Raw genomic sequence first — 16299 nt, forward strand, 5'->3', positions numbered from 1 at the left:
GGAGGTCACCGCCCAGGCTGATCACTTTCTCTGGGCAGGGCACAGTGGTGGTGGAGCGCTGGTGGAAGGTCCCGCTGAGCAAAGAAGGGTCCCCGCCTCGCCTGCACCCCAGGAGGCACCGCATCTACAGGCTGGTGGAAGACACCAAGACCCAGCCCAAGGGGGAGCTGGAGGTGATCCTCACTCAGTCCGTGGACAGTAGGTTCCCATTGGGGGCATTTGCTTTCCATACTGAAGAGCCGAGGTGGTGCTGGGTATCTGTCGTAGGAGTCCGTATTTCTTTCCTGATTTTCACCGATCTGTTATGAGCTCAGTGTTATCTAATGGTTAGAGCAGAGACGTGAACCAGGGCTCCTGGGTTCTGTTCCCAGCTCTGCCTCTATGACCCTAGCAGTAAAATGGGGAGATCGCTGCACTACAAAACAGGAAGGATTGTTGTGTGTGGGGTTTTACCTGTTAAAACAGAGTGGTTTTGGAGTTTAGGAATAAAGGAATTATGGAAGTAATTATTATTGTGCTGGTGCTAAAGCCTGCCCTCAGATCTCAGGCCCAGACCCAGAAGTTCTGATTCCCCATCCTCTGCTTTAACCACTACACAAGAGCAACCACTCAACTTGGTGTCCTTTGGTTTTATTTGTAAATGCTATTCGTTATTTTTAGATATTGTTGTTCAGAGCTTTTCCTTCACCATAATAACCGAACTCCAATTATGAGTGTGTACACACATACATGCTCATATGTTCTGAATCTGAAGCGTGGTATAATGAAGCAGCTGATAGTCCCCATACAGCACTCAGTCATCTCTCATGCCTCTGTCAAAACATTTCTGCTTTTTAGGCCCTGTTTTCCAAACTCTCTTTGAAATGCCATTTCCTTTTCCTGTGTTCGAAGTGCTCTGGCATCCTTCTCGGGAGGCATGTGCTGTGTAACTATAAAAGCTCTCTAATGATCTGTGTGCTGGGTTTGCCAGAGATGTCATATTGTGCCCTGTGTGTCTCATTCACAGATTTGGGAAGCCGTGGTGATACTGTCTCAGTGAAGAAATCTCTGGCTCGTAACAAGCTCCTCCTCGAGGGACTCGCAGTTTACGCCTCTCCAGAGAACAAAAAAATGTTTGAGGAGGAAATGAAGGCGAGTTGGAGGAGGGAATTGCCTTTCCAGCCCACATCATGCTCTCTGCTGTCCTAATGTGCAGAATTCTGCCATGAGCAATTTGAGATTCTCACTGGATTCAGCGGGAGCAGCATGCAATCTCCCAAAAGCTAGGATTTGGCTCACACAGTTAACCTGTGATTTTGTTGGGGGAAATATACCAGGCCCTGAAAGTTTAGTGTCTTCAGCAAAACATCTAGGTAGTGCAACCTCAGAATGAAACTGCTGCTCACTTGGGGCTTTGTGATTATTATTTTTATCCTATGTGAGATTTGCAATCAGGAGATTGTAAACCAAGAGAGTAATTTTGTTTTGTTTTTAAATGAGTTAATAGATTAAACTATTTTTAGTAAATTGTGTGTGTGTGCGCGTGTGCGCACATTACTGGGATTTGAATTGCTGATTGTTTTATTAGAAATAGACTGCTGAAATCTTGCTAGCAATGTTAAAGATGTATTTGGGAACACCCTGTAAAGACTATTGAGTAAAGTCAATTGTTTCTATATCCCCTATAAAATGAATGGTGTGTAAAATGCCTTTCAGTTAATATAATCTTGCTAATAACCACGAGACCCATTATGAATTGCAAAGTAACAGGTAATTTAACAAATTCAACTTTTTGAAAAGACATCCCCCTAGTACAATAGGCTGCTGGCCCATGATCGGGGCTCCTAGGGATTACCGTAATTCACAATCAAGGATTCTGCATTGCCAAAAGTCCCTTCTTCACCTGCTTTGACAAGTGCTGTCTAATTTCAATGATGTTACACTGAATACACTAGTAAATCTACCATACAAAGCCAAAAAGGAGCACTGCTATTAAAGCTTCATTGCAAAGTGGGGTGAGAACTGGGGCTTTTGACAATTGCTGGATTTGCTGGCTAGTGAAATGGGAATTAATGAGTTGTGACTCACTTTTATAGCACACCGGAGACGTCCTATCCCAAAATACCCAGAATGGGAACATGGCTGACATTAAGGCATTTTGAATTGAGAGCTCCAAAAGTAACCCCAAATCCTGGACTGTGCAGAGATAAACTGGGGGACATTGTTAACTGTGTGTTCGTCTCACTTTGCCCCCCAATCTTATTTCTCATAGCTGCGTGCTGAAGGGAAGCTGGAGAGACTTCAAACCCAGAGTGGTGAAAAGGTGAGTAAAAGGTTGTTGAGGGGGGTGGGAAGACATATGAATGTTCGTGAAACAGCGGTGCAATTCCAGTGAAATGTGGGGAGAATCCAGCCAACAAAACTGAAACTCCTGGCGTGTTAATAGGAACCTGATCTGATTAGTGATGTCCCTGGAATGGTGTCTTTCTATGTGGGGATGTTGGTTCATATAGCATTTTTCCCCCAATAAAAAGCAAAGAAAAATACATAGACTGTGAGCCTGCAGGGGGAAAGAGCTTGTCTTTATCTAAACTTCCATTCCATACCTGTGGCATTCTCTAAATGATTGATACTATCATCCCTTCTAAAGGGAGAGTGAGGTAGCTAAGTTCAGTCCAGTTTTGAATCGGAGTTATAATGAAGCCTCAGTCAACCAGTGGTATCCATCTCTTCACATGATCTTGGCAAGAGAGTTTACCAGACCTGTTCTGCATCAGTGACACTGAAACATCTTTACCCCGGGCTAGCTCGTCAGACAAAGCCGTTCAGTCGGTGCTGGCTTCATGACGCTGGACAATGAAGAGCTGTTCATTCCATGAATCTTTGCAGTGTGGGTGACAACTGGGTAAACTCCCACCCTCCATCCCCCGTCCTGCTAGTGTGACTTAATCCTGACCTTCTGGGACCCTCCTGCAGGCGTGAGTGGGGAGTTCATTCTCCGTGGGCCATGCAGTCTTGGGTTCTGTTACTGCAGTAGCTTCGTGATGCAGACACCTGTCCGCTAGAAATTAAACTGAGACCCGGCCATTCCTTGCACTCATCTGTCATCCTCCTGCCCTTCCCTAGACCGTCCAGTTCCTGAGGACCTGCCATCTGGAGGTGGGGATGAAGAACAACGTGAAGTGGGAGTTGAACAACGAGATCGTCGCCCGCCACTTCCTGAAAAACGTTCGTGGTCTGACTGTGATTGGGGCTTGCGTGGGGACTGAGGGTGGGGGAGGTGGCTAATTTAGCTCCGCCCCCGGGATGCTGAGAGTGTTAATCCCAGACAGCAAAGCTGGCTCGCTGTAGGTTGGGATTCAGTGAGCGGCTTGAGTGGAGGCTCGTGAATTTATCATAACAGGCTAATCGGGATAGACCAGAAATCTAGGGCGAGGCCAAGGCCTCCGCGTTCTCGCTAGACGGCTCTTGGCTGGGGTTAGGATTTACAAGGCCGAGCCAGTCCTAGTGTTAAGCCGGAGGGGATCTGCGGGAGCCTGTCTACTCCCTGCAGGTCTCTGCCATCTCCAGGCCTCCCAACTCACCAACACTCGGGCATCTATTGGAGCAGATCCTCCCTGTCCAGCCCTCCTGTTTCCAGGCTTCCCCCGCCTGCACTAGGAGCCCCCCTTTACCCTCCCCAGCAGACAGTCACATCAATCTGTCACCTGGCCCCCTGTTCCCAGCTGGGGCTGGTGAACCACTTCCACACACCTGTTCTTAAAGGGGCCGCGCAGGACTAGCTGGCCCCCGACCCCTGCTGCCCTTATAGCGGCAGACCGCTTTGTTGAACACCCACAGGCCACCGTTTGTGGTTAGACTAGAGGGACAGCTGCTGGCGTTGGGTTGGAATGAGCATCCTGGGGCTAAGTCGTGGTGCTGGTTCTTTCAGCTTAATGTCTTCGTGACGCCGCATGTGTTGAAGCTGCCCGATGAGCCCATCACGAGATGGGGCGAATACTGGTGTGAAGTGACGGTAAGTGCACGTTTCTTTGGAAAGGGGGCAGCTGCTTTTGTTTGAAGGTCACTTAGCTACAAACAGCTCCAACTTCCTAGTCCCTACCCTCCCTGTCACCCTTCACATTGTGTTTGGAAGACGGCAAGGGCTGCTGGCTAGAGCCAGGGAAATGGGAATCAGGACACAAATTCTGATCTCAGCTCTGGCCACCGGCTCGCTGGTGTCTTTGGGCAAGTCACTTCCCTGTTCAGTGCCTCAGTTTCCCCCCTCTGTGACATGGGGAAAATACTTGTCTGCCTCTTGGGTGGCTTTGTTGCCGACCGAGCCTGCTTTGAGATCCTCAGGCACGAAGTTACTGCTGCATCCCACATCTGCACCACCTGACACACTCCAGAGTGCTTTAGAAACTAGATACCCACGGAAACGCAACCCCCTCTAGGGGGGCGGAGTACCAGCTGAGTAGACAGCCCCTCTGCAAGGCAGGGGGCAGGAGAACTTTGGCCAAGCCACAGCCAAACCCCTACTCTCGTGAGACATGCCGGCATGCCCACAGCAGAGAGGAGGCAGGTTTTTAAGATCTCTCCCACCCACCCAGGAGGCGCTTTGTAAAACACAGGGTCCAAGGCAGAAGAGATTTTCGCCTGCTGCATTTCTATTCATCTTTTTTCCTTCCTGCCCACTTGGGGGAGGAGAGCCAGCTCTGAGACGTGCAGGACGAGTGCCGAATTGGTGTCATTTACAGCTGTACCAATTTGCATCGCCTCCTGCTTAATTTGCTATATTGAATTCCCAATGGTGTGTGCGTACGTGCTACATTTCCACGTTGGTTACTGCTGCTCAGCAAGCTACGGACCTGTAATGTACCAGTATCTTCTCTACATGATGTAACCCCAAAAGAATAGGGAACAGAATGGCCCAACGCTGAAAGGGAGAGAGAGACAAGGGAGAAAGGAGCTGATGTCGCAAGCCAAGATTTGAAATGGAACTGGGGGGATACAGGAGATTTCAGAGGGGAGCGGCAGAGGTGAAGGCCCTGGTACCAACCGTGCAGGAACAGAAGACGTGGGGGGCGAGGGGGGAGTCAGAGGCACAGTTTGTCAGGTCAGCTGTAGCAAGCCCACGAAGGGTTTTAAAGGTGAGATCACTCGTTCAGCTAGATTTGAAGCAACTCTAAACGTCTTCCCCTCTCCGCGAGGCATTGGTGAACCGATGTCTGGACCTGCCTCGCGTGCTCTCTGACCTCAGGCCTAGGGAGTGTTTCCTGCCTGAGAAACCCTTAGCCAGCGACCAACAGAAACAACCTGCTGTGGAGGGCTCCGCAGGGGCCCAGCCACTTTCTAGCCCTTTGCACTCAGTTAACCTGGAAGCACGGGGCCGACTCATTCTCTGGGGCCCTAACCTGTGTCTCCGTCCTGGGCTTGTGTGTTGCAGGTGAATGGCTTGGACACCGTCAGGGTGCCGATGTCTGTGGTGAACTTCATGAGGCCAAAGACCAAGCGCTACAAATACTGGCTGGCCCAGCAGGCGGCACAGGCGGCATCGAAGGGGTAAAGCCCCCTCCACTCTATTCTGGGGAGTTCTCCTCAGAAGGTTGGACTGTTGGGGGAATCCCCCTGTGGAACCTGGACCCTTCACCCTACCAGCTGAGAAGGGCAGCCAGGCCCCAGCTGGCGTCTCTCTGCTGGGAGCAGTTAGCTAACTTCATTTAAACTCTGTTGGTGTTCGGGGGAGATTCTAGTTGCCACCACAAAGGGACCCTCCATCCCTCCCAGGGGGGGCTCTCTGCACAGGACCAGGAAAGCACCCAACGTGCTGTACGTTGCTCCCAGTCAAAGCAGGACACCAGAACGCTCACAGCTACTAATAAAAGGCTCCTGTGTCCAAGCCACTGGCAGTGTGAATCGGCCGTGTCTTGCTGCTGTCGGGTTCGGTCAGACAACACCTCGGAATTGGGGCAGCTGGAGGCCAAATGCCCTATGGGGAGCGGAGGGGAGAGCACGGGGAGAAGCAGCCACCAGTGACTCACCTGATCAGTAGAAAAGCACCAAATGGTCTGTTCCCAGATATGCAACCTGATGCCTGATAGTGCCGGTGCTGATTCCAGTCCAGCTGGCTGGGGTGAGAGGAAATGGAAGGTGGAGTGTCCCCTACAGGAAGTTACCTTATTGCAGGAACGAGACTCTCAGCTGGGCTGGAGATCCCAGCTCCCTTTCGCCACCCTCCCTGCCGCAGGCATCCCAACAGAAGGAGGGAGGGACGCACCCACACCCGCCACCCTTCCCCTCTGCCCCCTGCAGCTACTTCATGGGTGAATGGGGCTAATACCCCAGAGCCAAAGAACCACTGTGTTGCTCGTTGTCAGCTGCTCTCACGGTGGCAGAGCAGGGCTTAAATGCAGCAGCTACAGTGCTGGAAGCAGGGAAACCAAAGATTCAGTCCTGCCAACCCTTCCTTGGGGCGTAGCCGAGTCAGGGTCCTCTGTGCCAAAGCGCCTTTCTGCTAGTTGCCCTCAGGACAGCATGGGCAGAGACTTAAATGCCCTGCCTCTAGTGTGACTGGGGAACCCCAGCTGGTTTGGTTCCTGATCAAAGGGGCAGGGGAAGGGAATTTCCATGTGGGGACTGCTTCCTCTACTGGCCCACACCCCCATCTTCAGCTTCTGACACCATGTCTGCCAGGGCTGAGCCTGTTCCAGGGGCCAGTTGCAAACCCATCCAAAGCAACATGATCCCACCAGCGCATCCTCCCCTATTCCCTATAGCCCCCTTGCTGGGCTAGTCTGAGCCCTCGTTGCTGGCTGGAGCCCACCAGAGCTACCTCCTGCCCCTGTTCAAGGTTCCCTGCTCTTACTGAGGGGGTTAAATCCATCCCTGCGCCAGCTCTCTGCCTCCAGGAGAGGCTGGTCACATGCAGTTCCACCTCTGAGGGGGAGAGGCAGGTTCTAAAGCTGAGGGTGCTTGTCAAAATCCTGTGAAGCCTGAGTTTAAAAGACCCAACAGCACGTGCACAGTCCTTGGGATGGACAGTCAGCCTGGGCCCTTCCCTGGGAGCCATGCTCCAAGGTGCTGGGAGGATGCAGTGTCCCAAGCAGGGCTCAGGCCCTGTCTCCCCTATGAAATACTGGCCCGAAGAGCCACTCACTGCAGAATGTGCTGCCCCTTCTGCAGCTAAGGGGGAGCCTGGGATTGGGAAAGACCCTTCTGACCTCCCAGTGCAGGCTGGGGCCTGTTGAGATTTGCCAAGTGCGCCATCATCTCTGCCAGCAGACACAGGGAGGTGATCGCTGTGTCCTCTTGCAGCTCAGGGTGCCCAGAAAGCTTGATTTGCAGAAACACCAGCCCCCGTTCTCTGGCAGTGCCCAGGCAGCTGCTTTCAGCCTGGTAGACCAAGGCCATGCTACCCTCATGCACCCCCCCCTTAAGCAGCACGGAGGCCTCTGGCTAGAAAGTGCCAGTAGGAGCACGCTGGGGTTCTCGTCCCACCTCTGCTACTTCAGCAACCCGCTTCCCCTCTGCGTTTCACGTCTCCCGCAAGTAACACGGAATAACATTGAGCCCCTGCATGTCGCCAGCTTTGGGGGTCAGACTCCGCTGGCCGTGTGGTGAGAAGCCCCGCGCTCTGCCTGGGTTGGGTCCCTTGACTTCAATCCACCTCTCCCTTTGTAGCTGTCTAGTACCTGGCACTGCCATCCAGAGCTGCTTCCCTAGCCACCGCCAGGCGATTATAACCCACCCGCTTCCATGATGCTTTGCAACGCAGGCCAGCAACCAATCAGAAAAGCCCGCCTCCTCCTTTAAATAGTTCGCTGCAAGGCAGAAAAGTGAAAGAAGACACTTCCCTCTGCTGCCGCCGTAGCAGCCTGCTCCAGCAGACTGTCTTTAAAAGGAGGCGCAAAGAAAGATAACCTGGGGTGGAGGCTGGAGAACAGGTAGGATCACCCTCTCTCCACGTAAGAGCTCTCTAGCGCATCTTGCCTGAAGGATCCCAAAGCACTTAACAAACTGCTGTACAAACAGGATTGTTTGGCCAGTTATCAAAATGCAGCCACTTCTGGGGAGCACACAGCAGTTTCACAGCCCATAACCACATGTTTTGAGGACAGGAAGTGAAATACCCGTGGCTTGTATTTTCAAAAGTGAGATGAGATTTGGGAGGCTTCTTTTTGGGGGGCTGCTCACCTCAAGCCATCTCAAAGGAGTCTTGTTTTCTGAGGGCGGGTGCTTGGCCCTTTCTGAAAATCCGACTCCTTCAAGGTATCCCCTAAAATCACTAGGCCTTGGTGAAAACGTAGGCCTCTGTAGCCCAGGGAAAGCGCAGGTAGAATGTAAGGGGGCCAGAATGTCCTCACCCATGTTGGAATTTAGCCAGGATATGCTGGGGATCTACTGGATCAATTGTTGAGGAGCCATTGAGGGAGGGGGCCCAGGGATTTACTGTGGGAGAGGGCAAGGATCTGGGGATTAGGGATCACCCCCGGTGAGGCATCTACTGCTGACAGCCGAGCAAGCAGAGAAGGGGGGATTCATGGGAAGCTGCTCAGGATCTACTGCGAATAAGGGTCCTTTGAAGGATCTCCTGGCAATTGGGGAGGGGCTAATAATTAGGGAATCTGTTAGATGAGGGATTAGGGAATCTCTTTGGGGAGAGAATGGAGGAGGACTTGGGCATGTGGGTGCAGAAATCAGGGAGAGGTTAGCTGAAATGAGAACACAATGAATGGTATATAAATGGAGATGTCCAGCCCTGGCATCCCTCTGTCTTACGTGCCTTAGAGATACGTTCCTAAAGCTACCATAGCAGACGAGCGTTGGCTAACACCCGGCACTGATCCATGCCCCTTAGAGGAGTCCTTGTGGCACCTTAGAGACTAACAAATTTATCTGGGCAAAAGCTTTCGTGGGCTAGAACCCACTTCATCAGATGCATGGAGTGGAAAATACAGGAGCAGGTATAAATACATGAAAAGATGTGAATTGCCTTACCAAGTGTGAGGTCAGTCTAACGAGACAATTCAATTGACAGCAGGATACCAAGGGAGGAAAAATGCCAGCCAGGGTCTCAGCCCGCTGCCAGCCTGGGGTTCCTTCACCCAGGCCAGCAGCGGGCGCTGAGTGAGACCGGCAGTGGGACCCTGGCTGGCAGGAGCTGGCGGTGGAAACCCCAGAGCGGTGGCGGGCTGAGCAGGCTCAGCCCGCCGCCACGTGCCATCAAAAATCGGCTCACATGCCACCTTTGACACGCGTGCCGTAGGTTGCCGACCCCTGGTCTAGGGGCTGATTTAGGTGAGAGGCTGATGAATCCACTAGTGGCCCATCGCAATCCTTTTTACACAGTAGCCAATCCTGCTTGTAAATCCCGAGGTGGCTGGTTCAGTCTCCCAGGATATTCCATCCAAGAGGTCATTATTACCGAGCATGTCTATTGCGGTGGTGACTGGAGGCCAGCCAGGCCAGGACCCTAGGCGCTGTACGACTGCATCTGAATCAGGGGAGGTGCATAGGCAGATGAGTCCTGTTAACTTTCCCCATCCTGAATATTATTGAAACTCACAAGTTATATACGGTCCCGTGTCGGGAAAGAAATGGATTGGGCTGGATGCTACCAGCGTGTTGCATAAGATTAAATTACATTTTGTCGGCAATCTGCACGATATATGGGCTCTTTAAATTTTATATGGGGCCCAATAAATTGTTTGAAATAGCCAGCCTCGGGTGATGTGGCTGGAACGCAACGTTTTTTATGAGTCGGCAACTGGGCTGGCGGCGTCGAGACGAAATGGAACCGAGTCACATGCGAATGAAGAGTCATAAAGCAAATGGAAAACTAGCCAGGAATGGCAAAGCTGAAGTCAAAGTGATTATGGAAACGCAAGAGCGGGATGTGTATGAGTTGTGTCTCTATAGGCGGGTTTCTGTGTTGTCTGTGCGTGTTGTGTTGTGTCTCTGTGGGTGAATCAGATGTCTGAGTGTGTGTCTGAGATTGACTTGTCTGTGTGTGTCAAATCCTAGGCAAAGCTTCGGGGGGTGTTGTCCCTGAGAGCACAGACACAGTGTTGTCCCTGCTGCACAGTCACGTTGTGTTACCTCAGCGACAGGGACTGGTCCCTTCGCAGGCCTCTGAGATGAGTTTTGGTGGGTCTCAGCATAGTTCCTCTAGCAAATAAGTGTCCTCACCACAGCAATCTGCCCGACAATCCACTTCTCAGCAGAGAGGCCAAGATCGGGTGCCTGTGCTGAGCCCTGCTGAGGCCAATGGGACCCTGTCCAGGCCTGGGTGGAGCAGCTTGCAGGATCGGGGTGGCACAGAGCAGAGGGAACGCTGTGGAAAGGTGGGTCAGTGGCAAAAGGCAGCTGGGTTGGAAGGGCAGGCGCTGGGAGATGCTACAGATTTGCCAGTGGCTTTTTAACTTCATCCCATTCCTCCTAGTTCCAGCCTCTTTATTGTTCTCTCTGCTTGATGCTTATACCCTCAAATAGCCATAGACTCTTCCCGCTCCCCGTCACTGCTCTTTCAAGCCCAAAAGATTCAACCCCTCTTGGAAACTGACCCCTCCAGCCCCCTGCTCGTCCCTAGGACCACTCCCTGCCGTTTGTCACTGATCACAGGAGGGAGAGCAGGTGCCTTCCAGAGCAGGACACAGGCGTGAGTCCAAGCAGGTATATATCACCCTGGGGACGGGCTGGAGCACAGCAGCCAACTCCTGCTCAGCCAAGGTTGTTTCTCAGCTCCCTGGTGTGTCTGAGGGACTTGAAAATGGAAATCCAAAGGGGCTGCTGTCCCCCGGCGCAGCTGTGGCAGGGCATAAACTGGAGTCCCCGGACCTGCGTTTGCTGGATCTTTCCTTAACAAATGGCCCAACGGGGGGTGCGATCGAATCCCTGCTGCCGAGCAGCCCGAAGCGAATGGGCTTTTCTTTTATCGGGCCGTGCAGCTGCCGGCAAAGGGAGCTGCTTTCAATGGGCAGGAGATGTCAGGGTTTGATCAATGTAATAGCAGAGAGTCTAGCCCCAGAGTTTGCTTTGATTCCCCCCCCCCCCCCCCCCGCCGCACACGCACACCCCCACTGGCCGGCTTTCAAATCCTCGAAGTGGCAATTTGCTGAATTTCGCAAGGCGCTGATGAGCGAACCATCAGTCATTAGTAAATAGTCATTAATAATGAAAGCTTGGCTCTCGCGTTGTGCGTTTTATCCACAGCTCGCAGAGCTTAGCTGGTAGGGTCAGTGGGGCAGGGACTGTGTTTGTACGGCCTGGTCCGTCACCGGGGCGCCTGGGCGCTACCATAATACACCTAATAGAGAACGTACAGCACCTAACACCATGGGGTCCTGGTCCATGGCTCGGGCTCCTAGATGCTACCGTAATCCACCTAATGTACAACACCCAGCACAATGGGGTCCTGGTCTATACTAGGGCTCCGAAGCCCTACCATAATACCATAATAATAAAGAGGTTTACAAAGGAGAGTCTGTGTTTTCGAGGCCTCCTCTTACACGTGACTATTATTTATTTCTATCTATGTAGAGGATGCAGCCAAGTTCAGAGCCCCATCACGCTGGGTGTGGCACAGACACCGAGTGAGAGACTGTCCCAGCCCTGCATGCAGTGCTGTTAAACCCGAGAGGTGAAAGAATTCACAAATCCCCCCACCCCACCCCCCTGAAATCATGAGACTGCCTTAAAAATTATGGGGATTTCTCTCTCTCTCTTTTTTAACTGGGGTTCTTCCAATTTGCCATCTGGATTTTGATCCTTGAGGGGGCCGGGTTCTCAAGCTTCTTCCTCAACCACAAATCCTTGTCCAGGGAGTACGAGCCCTGAAATCCCCAGGAACCGTGGTCTGAGTGTTCCGTGAACAGCTTGGCTCCGCAGGACTTTCTGTCCCCAGCCTGTGCACACAGCACCCTGGGTTTGTCGGCTGCTCTCTGTGCTCGGGACATAGGCCAGGATTCCACCCTGAGACAACCCCCCTAATTCCTGCCAAGCAGGCCTCGTTTAATTACCCCCCTGCCGAGAGATGGGCCCTCGCCCTGAGTCCAGAAACCCCCCATATTTGGGAGAGTCCCTTTCCCTGCCTGCCCTTCACTCCTATTCTTGCCCCTCCTCTGTTCCCCCCCCCTTTACTTCTACCCCTTTGCTGCCTCCCCCCAGGAACAACGCTTCCTTCTCTATTTCATTTGCCTCAGCTCCTCTTGATGGAAGGTAGAAGCAGATGCAGGGTGAGGCATAGGGACAGACAGACATTGCTGAAGTAACCAAACACCTAGTTCCCACAGAGGGCCAGATTCTCTATTGCCCTGGAGCAGTTACTTACCCATGTGCCCTTGGGTCAAGATGATCCAAAGTGACTAGTGATTTTGGGGGGGGGGTCATGATTTTGGGGCCCCTTTATGAAATCTCTTGACTAGTCATTGTTGAAATTCATGGGGTGAAAACGTGGTCCCCTTCTAGCCCTACATTTCTACGGTTTTGTGAAGGCAGCACCAGATCTTAATCTTCTCAGCTGTCTGCCTCCCCTGGCCTGGCGTAACGGAGCGCATCTCGTCACAACCCACGTCTCTTCCCGTCCACAGAATATGTAGCACGTCTCCATGGCTGGGGCCATGGCTATGCTAGGGACACCTTGCCAGGCTAGGAGCACTTCACCGGTATAGTTCATTCCACCCCACCCCCAAGTGAAGCAAGCGACGCTGGCAGACGGGCGACGCCACCTGCAGAGCTGTGCCCAGGCTAGGGAGGGCCTGACTCTTCATCTTTGAACGCCAGAGGTTGGCACTATTGGAAGAGCTGTTTCCATTTCATCCCTCTAATGTCACATCCTGGCAGGTAACGTTCTTTGTCTTGGGCGTTACCGCGGCTGTCTGAGCCGACCCACCTAGCCAAGTGCTCTGATGGGATCACTCCGGCCCGGGTTTCTCCGCCTCCCAACACCACACCACCCCCACCCCCCAGCTCGAAACGATTTTTCTTGTCATTGCAATTAGCAGGTTTCCTTTTCTGGGGCCGGAACAATCAGCCGGCCTCCTAAAAGAACAGGAAGCCCTGGCACGTAACAGAGGGGAACACGCACAGTGCACAAGGAGGCTAATGGGAGCGGTTGACTTGAAGAGAAAAGCTGGAAGAGGTGCCAAAAAAGTCATTAAGTCCCTTTTCCAATGGGATTTTAGAGGAGGATGGCCTGAATATTCACGAGCATACTCTTCCTCTGCGGGAGACGTTCCATCAATTATCACAAGGTTGGCATCCGGGTGGCGTCAAGGTTACTCCCAGCATAATGAGAGAGGTGGGTCCTGGCTGGCGAAGGGACAGCTTTGCTTGGAAACTCCATTGTAAAGGCTGCAGCAGAGTTTCTGTATATGGCCAATTATTTTTCCCTTAAGTGCTGCAAAAGCCACATGTCTAGGCCGATTGCCTTGAAAACTGGCGTGCTACATGGAGAGCAGGGCTAGTGTGAATGGTGAAAATTTGGGGTCCGTTGGCCAAGGGGTTCCCAAGATGCAGCTCCTCCCTCCGCAAGAGACCCATTTGAAAAAAATAACATGGGCCTGATTCTGATCTTACACCAGCGCAAGGGAGTAATCCGACAAGCACTTGACCAGGTGCTTAACTTGAAGGTTGTGGGTCGTTCCACTGACTTCAATGGGGCTACATATGTGCTTAAAGTTCAAGCGTGGCTGAAGTTCTTTGCTGGATCGCGCCCTCCAGCGGGCGTAACGCTAATGAAATCACTGGCGTTCCCCCACTGTGGAATCAGCGGGAGATCAGAATCAGCCTCATGATTTATACAACACAGTTGTATGGTAACAGGGGCCATAGAAGTACCTAATTAGGGCTTGTCTACACATGGATTTACTCTGGACTAGCTAGTCTGGAATAACTATTGTACTTTAAATTTACACCCGACCTTAATCCAAATTAAGTTTCAAGTGTAGACGTATGTGTGTGTGAGAGAGCGAGAGAATGAAGGGTGGTGAATTTACAGAGAACAGAGACCTCTGGAGATCTGTAACTCCCAGACTTCAAGGAAAAGCTCTTCGCCCCAAGCACCAGTTTGCTTTGTTTCTGCTTGGCCAGCAGGGGACTGGCACTGAGGCAAGCCAGGCTTGTCCTCCCTGCCATGAGATCACTCAGAGGTGCTTTGACGGTGGGTGTTGCCTGGCCACCAGGGTGCTTTGTTCCCTTTTCAGAAAAAAATATTTGAAAGCGAATTTAGGCCTCTCTTGCCTGAGGCTGGCAGCTGAGGAACATCACTCTAGATGAGATAAAAGAAGAGTGTTAGGCAACGGCGCAAAGGGCGTATGTACAGCTCCTAGCACAGTGGGGACCTAGTCCATGGCCGGAGCTCCTAACTACAACAATACAGATAAATAACAGCTCTCTGCCACAAGGGGTAAGTTACTGTCCATTGAGCAAATGCTTAAAGTCTAGGCAAATTAACCATCATTCCCTGAAACAAGCCTCACCTCAGTCCCTGGAAAAATCATGGAGCAGGTCCTCAAGGAATCAATTATGAAACACTTAGAGGAGAGGAAAGTGATCAGGAACAGTCAGCATGGATTCACCAGGGGCAAGTCATGTCTGACTAACCTAATTGCCTTCTATGAGGACATAACTGGGTCTGTGGATGAGGGGATGCACTACTACAGACTCGGGACCGAATGGCTAGGCAGCAGTTCTGCAGAAAAGGTCCTAGGGGTTACAGTGGACGAGAAGCTGGATATGAGTCAACAGTGTGCCCTTGTTGCCAAGAAGGCTAACGGCATTTTGGGCTGTATAAGTAGGGGCATTGCCAGCAGATCGAGGGACGTGATCATTCCCCTCTATTTGACATTGGTGAGGCCTCATCTGGAGTACTGTGTCCAGTTTTGGGCCCCCCACTACAAGAAGGATGTGGAAAAATTGGAAAGAGTCCAGTGGAGGGCAACAAAAATGATTAGGGGGCTGGAACACAGGATTTATGAGGAAAGGCTGAGGGAACTGGGATTGTTTAGTCTGCAGAAGAGAAGAATGAGGGGGGATTTGATAGCTGCTTTCAACTACCTGAAAGGGGGTTCTAAAGAGGATGGATCTAGATCTAGATGGATCTCAGTGGTACCAGATGACAGAACAAGGAGTAATGGTCTCAAGTTGCAGTGGGGGAGGTTTAGGTTGGATATTAGGAAAAACTTTTTCACTAGGAGGGTGGTGAAGCACTGGAATGGGTTCCCTAGGGAGGTGGCGGAATCTCCTTCCTTAGAGGTTTTTAAGGTCAGGTTTGACAAAGCCCTGGCTGGGATGATTTAGTTGGGAATTGGTCCTGCTTTGAGCAGGGGGTTGGACTAGATACCTCCTGAGGTCCCTTCCAACCCTGATATTCTATGATTCTATGGTAGTCTTGGGTGCTGCTGGGAAATAACTAATACCGTTTCACGGCAGGGGGAGCGCAGAGACATGAGGTGGCCTCAGAGTGCTGTTTTATGGAGACAAACCTGCGCCCAGAAGCAGCTCTGGGATGAAGAAGAAATGTCGGCTTGTCCTTCCTGGGAACCAGGATGATGTTGGAGCTAACGCACTTGTGGCTTGAAATTATAAGACTTCCCAGCTCTGAGCATCTGCAGATCCCCCGGTGCTTTCCAAAGGAGGGCAGTGTCGTTATCCTCATTTTACAGATGGGGAAACTGAGGCACAGGGAGGGGAAGGGACTTGCCCAAGGTCACCCTGCAGACCAGTGGAATAGAACCCAGGTCTCCTGAGAGCCAGTGCTCTACTCCCTACCCTATCTCCTAGAAGAGAAAGGAGGCTTGTAAAAGCCCTGAAATTTATCCCCAGGACATTTAACAGGAGGCTGGCTCTGCTGAAGGGGAGAAAACCCATCGCATCCTGTGCTGGCCCCCTGCACAGGGATAAATCTCACCCACCCTGGGCCATTGCAGCGAAGGAGTTATGGCTGCTTAAACACCTCCCACTGAGCTCCAGCAGGGGGCAGCAGAGATTCACGCGGCTAGTTGATTTGTTACCCTTCGCCTTCACCCTTCAGCCCCAGGGCTGGGAAAGGTAGCCCGGGACGTGGGCGCTGCACTCCGGCACAAGAGCGAGCCCTGCTGCTCAACAGCATTATTGTCTGCCATTCTCTGATGTGGGCCCAAGCCAGCAATTAAGTCACTGGTCTGGAAACTGGTCCAGGGGCCTTCCTCCGAGAGGCCAGGTCTTGTCAGAGCGGCTTCGGTTTCTCTTCTATCGGCCTGTGCTCCGGGCCATGCACACGTCTCCTACGGGAATGTGCCGGAGATTTGCCGCATTGGCGGTGGGCAATATGGCTGCTGCCAGAAGGTGGGGCGTATTTCA

The 16299-nt window shown here is 52.1% G+C and overlaps 1 protein-coding gene across 1 annotated transcript in view; it reads left to right on the top strand.

Annotated features, from left to right (window-relative positions):
* Window positions 1-5864, top strand: part of MRPL9 (mitochondrial ribosomal protein L9) — a 6934-nt gene extending 1070 nt beyond the window's left edge. Inside the window, exons 2-7 of the mRNA XM_029912468.1 lie at window positions 5-198; window positions 1007-1131; window positions 2252-2302; window positions 3106-3207; window positions 3911-3994; window positions 5408-5864. Of these exons, the coding sequence (XP_029768328.1) occupies window positions 5-198; window positions 1007-1131; window positions 2252-2302; window positions 3106-3207; window positions 3911-3994; window positions 5408-5527 (676 nt within the window). The 3' untranslated portion in view covers window positions 5528-5864. The remainder of the gene's footprint in view (window positions 1-4; window positions 199-1006; window positions 1132-2251; window positions 2303-3105; window positions 3208-3910; window positions 3995-5407) is intronic.
* Window positions 5865-16299: the final 10435 nt, after the last annotated feature.

This window comes from Terrapene carolina, unplaced genomic scaffold (genome assembly GCF_002925995.2).
Source record: "Terrapene carolina triunguis isolate 2854851 unplaced genomic scaffold, T_m_triunguis-2.0 Scaffold227, whole genome shotgun sequence".
Lineage (NCBI taxonomy): Eukaryota > Metazoa > Chordata > Testudines > Emydidae > Terrapene > Terrapene triunguis.